This window comes from Bison bison, unplaced genomic scaffold (genome assembly GCF_000754665.1).
Source record: "Bison bison bison isolate TAMUID 2011002044 unplaced genomic scaffold, Bison_UMD1.0 scf7180017864484, whole genome shotgun sequence".
Classification (NCBI taxonomy): domain Eukaryota; kingdom Metazoa; phylum Chordata; class Mammalia; order Artiodactyla; family Bovidae; genus Bison; species Bison bison.
The window spans coordinates 3,546,337-3,550,540 of record NW_011495044.1 but is presented as its reverse complement, the minus strand read 5'-3'; the positions used below and the strand labels follow the sequence as shown (position 1 = coordinate 3,550,540).

General features: G+C 52.4%; 1 protein-coding gene across 1 annotated transcript in view; it reads right to left on the bottom strand.

Annotated features, from left to right (window-relative positions):
- LOC105004984 (collagen alpha-1(I) chain-like) overlaps window positions 1-2,062 on the bottom strand; it is a 38,644-nt gene extending 36,582 nt beyond the window's left edge. Inside the window, exons 1-2 of the mRNA XM_010862808.1 lie at window positions 1,927-2,062; window positions 1,171-1,259 (exon numbers count right to left, since the gene is read on the bottom strand). Of these exons, the coding sequence (XP_010861110.1) occupies window positions 1,171-1,259; window positions 1,927-2,062 (225 nt within the window). The remainder of the gene's footprint in view (window positions 1-1,170; window positions 1,260-1,926) is intronic.
- Window positions 2,063-4,204: the final 2,142 nt, after the last annotated feature.

Sequence of the window (4,204 nt, the reverse complement as noted above, 5' to 3'; positions counted from 1 at the left end):
TCGCTTTCTTCATGGCTGACAGATCCTTTTTTTTGGCTGCATCGGGTCTTGGTTGCAGCACATGGGTTTTTTTGTTGCACGTGCCAGTTTAGTTGCCCTGCAGCATCCTTGACCAGGGATCGAACCTGCATCCTCTGCACTGGAAGGTGAATTCTTAAACACTGGACGCCCACCCCCTCCACCTGGGAAGCCCCCCCCCCATGGCTGACCAACTCTTGCTGCCTAGGACAGTAGCCGCACATGATGAGCAAATCTGAACGAATATCTGTTCAGAAATAGCTCTGCTGTGTATATTATCAGTGACTGGGGGAAATAAGGCTTTTGTTCCTTGTTGGTACGGAGGAGCTTCACCAGAATTTGGTAGCACTTGCTGAGTACCTGCCGCGTACTAGCCCCAAGCTAGGTGCTGGGGACACCAGCATGTACAAGATACCTGTCTTCCCTTACAAACTTTGCCATCCAATGGAAAGACAGGTTAGCAAACGATTGTAATACTATGTGCTAAACATGTAGATGCAAAGTTGAGACACAGAGAAGAGACAGTTCTGTTGGGGGTGTCCTCAGAGTACAACGTCTTAGAGGAATGACTCAACAGGTGGATGGAAGGTTGAGGACAGGCCCATATTATGACGTTCACGGGTCCTAGGCACTTTTGTCTTCGTGTGCCTCTTCCTACACACATACACACACACACTCTCCCTCATGTGTGTGCATGAACAAATGCCAAGTAAACATCATTTTTAAAAACTATTTATTTATTTGGCTGCACAAGGTCTTAGTCGTGGCACACAGGATCTTTGGTCTTAGTTGCGGCATGTAGGATCCAGTTCCCCTACCAGGGATCGAACCCAGGTGCCCCACATTGGGAGCACGGAGTCTTAACTAACGGGTCACCAGGGAGGTCCCTATATAATTAAAATTAAATGATGCCCACACACATACAATTTAAACAGTGTATTTTGTGACCTTGCCCGCATAAACACAAATTATTAATGCTACATGTTAAAGCATTTTCTTTGACCTAAAAGTTCATTTATTTCCTTCTCATTTTAAGAGAAGTGAAAACATTTCCGTGGATCCCTATAAGTGCTGTCCCTATAAGACATGACGGTGCCTGCTGTGCCTAACAGACCAGCTGGTCCAGGTTGAGAAGGAATTGGCTCAGCTCACCAGATGGACAAAGCACGCCCCGTAGAAGGAGCAGCTCATGCTCACGGAGGCGTGAGGGCGCTGGCACCTTCCAGCAGGAGCACACTGTCCTGTGAGGTGGGACACTGGGTGTTTGAAAAGACTGGCAGGAGTTGGACTAGGAAATGTTGGGTGGAGGCACACAGGCTTGGAGGCCCTGTTATGGGCATGTTCAGCTCAGGCTTGAAACAATTGCAGAGGTTCTGGAATAGGGTTCAGAGGTCACTAGTGAGACCAGCAGATTTCTGAACCTGGATTCCAGAATGCCCTGTTGGGAATAGTGATGGGTGCTGGCTAAGGTCTCTCCCAGCTCTGGGGACTCCCCACCGACACTGGCTAGGGTAAGGCCGAGGGGCTGGGGTGGGACAGGGGGAGCAGTGAGAATTCAGCTGGCTCCTAGTTTCTCTCCACAGGGCAATTTGGGGGGGCCTTTGTGCCGGAGCGACTTTCTAGAACTGCTTCTGAACCCCGGACAGGAGGGACGCAGGGTGGTTTGGTGGAGAGGCCATGGGCTCTGATAAGAGGTTGACCAGAGCTCATATCACAGAGATGCTGTCTATGAGCCAGGTGACTCTGGACACCAGGCTTCACATTGTGAGTCTCGCTCAGCTCCTTTGTGAATAGAGGATGTATCTCCTCCCTGTGGGGCTGTTACAGGGATCCCATGGGGCCTGTACAAGGCTAGGACGGGGCACAGACACAGAGGGGACTCCTTCACGAAAGTCAGTGAGCACATACTTGTTCTATCAGTGTTCACAGAAAGCTTCCGGGTGCCAGAGGTTATGGCAAGCACCGGGGATGCGGCAGAAACAGCACGGGCACTGCTCTGCTCCCAAGGAGCTGCTTCTTCACCCTGCACATCTTCTCGAATCATCATGGCCTGTTGCTCATCTGGGCCAGATCCTCCTCCTCCAGCATCCCACTGGCTGTGGCCCACCTAGGGCTATGGTTAACAGAGATTTTCCAGGAAGCCATCCTCGCCAGTAGGGCCCCTGAAACTGAAGACTCTCCAACCAGCCAATCTGTCCCCTTTAATAGGAAGATTGTTCTGTGTCTGTCCAGTACTTTACACATGTTCACAAAAGCCCAGTAGGGGCTGGTCAGGGATTGTGCTCCTGGTTTACAGATGAGGGAGGGAGGAGAGGGGATGTATCCCAGGGCACAGGGAGTGAGTAGAGAGCTAAGACTTGAACCCACGTTGGTCTGATTCTAAAGCCCAGGGCCAGCTCTGATTCAGGTGTGATTGTGGTCTGTGACCCGAAGGGAAAAGTGGCCCCACGGGTAAAGGTGCTTTGAGCCCCTTCTCCTGGGGCCTTCTGACCTCCAGCCCCAACAGCCCTGCCAGCGAGAAGGAGGGTGGGGCCTGCAGGGTGGAGTCAAGGGTTTTAAATGATACCCTCCCAGAGTCAGGGGGACCCAGAAGTTCCTGGTCTGGTCTTTATCCATCAGCAAACACTTCTGAATGGCCTTACATGTGCACAGTGGCACTGGGTGTGCAGAGGAGAATCTGACACTTCTTACCCCTCCAGGAGCTCACAGTTTCCTCACCATGGTACTCTTGACACTTGAGGCTGGATAATTCTCACGGGAGGCTGTGCATTATAGGTGTGCAGCAGCATCTCTGGTCGCTACTCACTAAACGCCAGTACGTGTGCATGCTCAGTCACTTCAGTTGTGTCCGACTTCTTAGTGACCCCATGGACTGTAGCCCGCTAGACTCCTCAGTCCATGGGAGTCTCCAGACAAGAATACTGGAGTGGGTTGCCATGCCCTCCTCCAGGGGATCTTCCTGACCGAGGGATCAAACCCGTGTCTCCTGTGTCTCCTGCAGGCAGATTCTTTACCACTGAGCCACTGGGGAAGCTTCTAACATCCTCCTCAATGTGACACCAAAAATGTCTCCAGGCACTGCCAAATGTCCATTGAAGGCAAGTTCCCCCTGGTTGAGAACCACTGGCTTAAGGAGAGAGGGAGGCTGTCATATCAAGACCGTGTGCTGGCTGCTATGCCAGAGGGGAGCACGAGTGCCTTCCGACCCAGAGACAGGAAAGGCTTCTGGGAAACGAACTGACGGTGGCAAGGCCAAGGCCGCGCAGCAAGCGCCCAGGATCCCTGCGTCCTGCTCTGTGCTTCCCTCCCGGCCCCCTCCCGGCTCCCCTCCCCCAGGCTCCTCTGACACAAGTGCTTCGGCTCTGGGAAGCAGCCACATTGGTCTGAGCAGTCTGGCTTTCTCGGTCCCCACTTGGTCTCATGGTCCTGCTGTCGAGTGGGTGCCCCATAAGCTTTCACACATGTTAAGAAAGACTCAACTTGTCCCCTGGGATAGCCCTCCGCAAGCTGACTGGGTGGCCACTTAAGTACTGTGCTTATGCTAAGAACAACTCTTCACCAAGTGCTTCAGCATAAGGACTTCCAGGTCCCTGGCTCCCTGGGAGTTGCTGAAACGTGGGAAGGAGAAAGCTCTGCGGCCTGTGAGCTAGCACGGCACAATAGGCTCGCCCAGTTCGTCCCTGGAAACAGCTGTGTGACCACCCAGATGCAAACCCTTCCTTCTGCGGAGCTTCTGCTTCCTCATCTACCAAGCGGGCACAGCCATCTCCCCACCCAGGCTCCTCCCAGTGTTACCTTTGGGGGTAGCATTGTTTCCTAGGAAAATCTTTGCTGCTAAGTCACTTCAGTTGTGTACAACTCTGTGCGACCCCATAGACGGCAGCCCACCAGGCCCCACCGTCCCTGGGATTCTCCAGGCAAGAGTACTGGAGTGGGGTGCCATTGCCTTCTCCGAGGAAAAACTTTAATAGACAGAAAAGTCTTCTCCATGTTCATTGTTGTCTGAGTTTACAAGAGGCAACACAGGGTCAGTGTCCTGGTTTTGTTCTTTCTTTAAAAAATTGTGATTTGAATAGTTATCCACACATTTAACAGATTTATCAAGCCCTGACTGTATGCCAAGAACTCAGCAGCGGAGGCATGGAGCAGGAGAAAGGCTGAGAGGAGTAAGTCAGGTGTGTTAGGT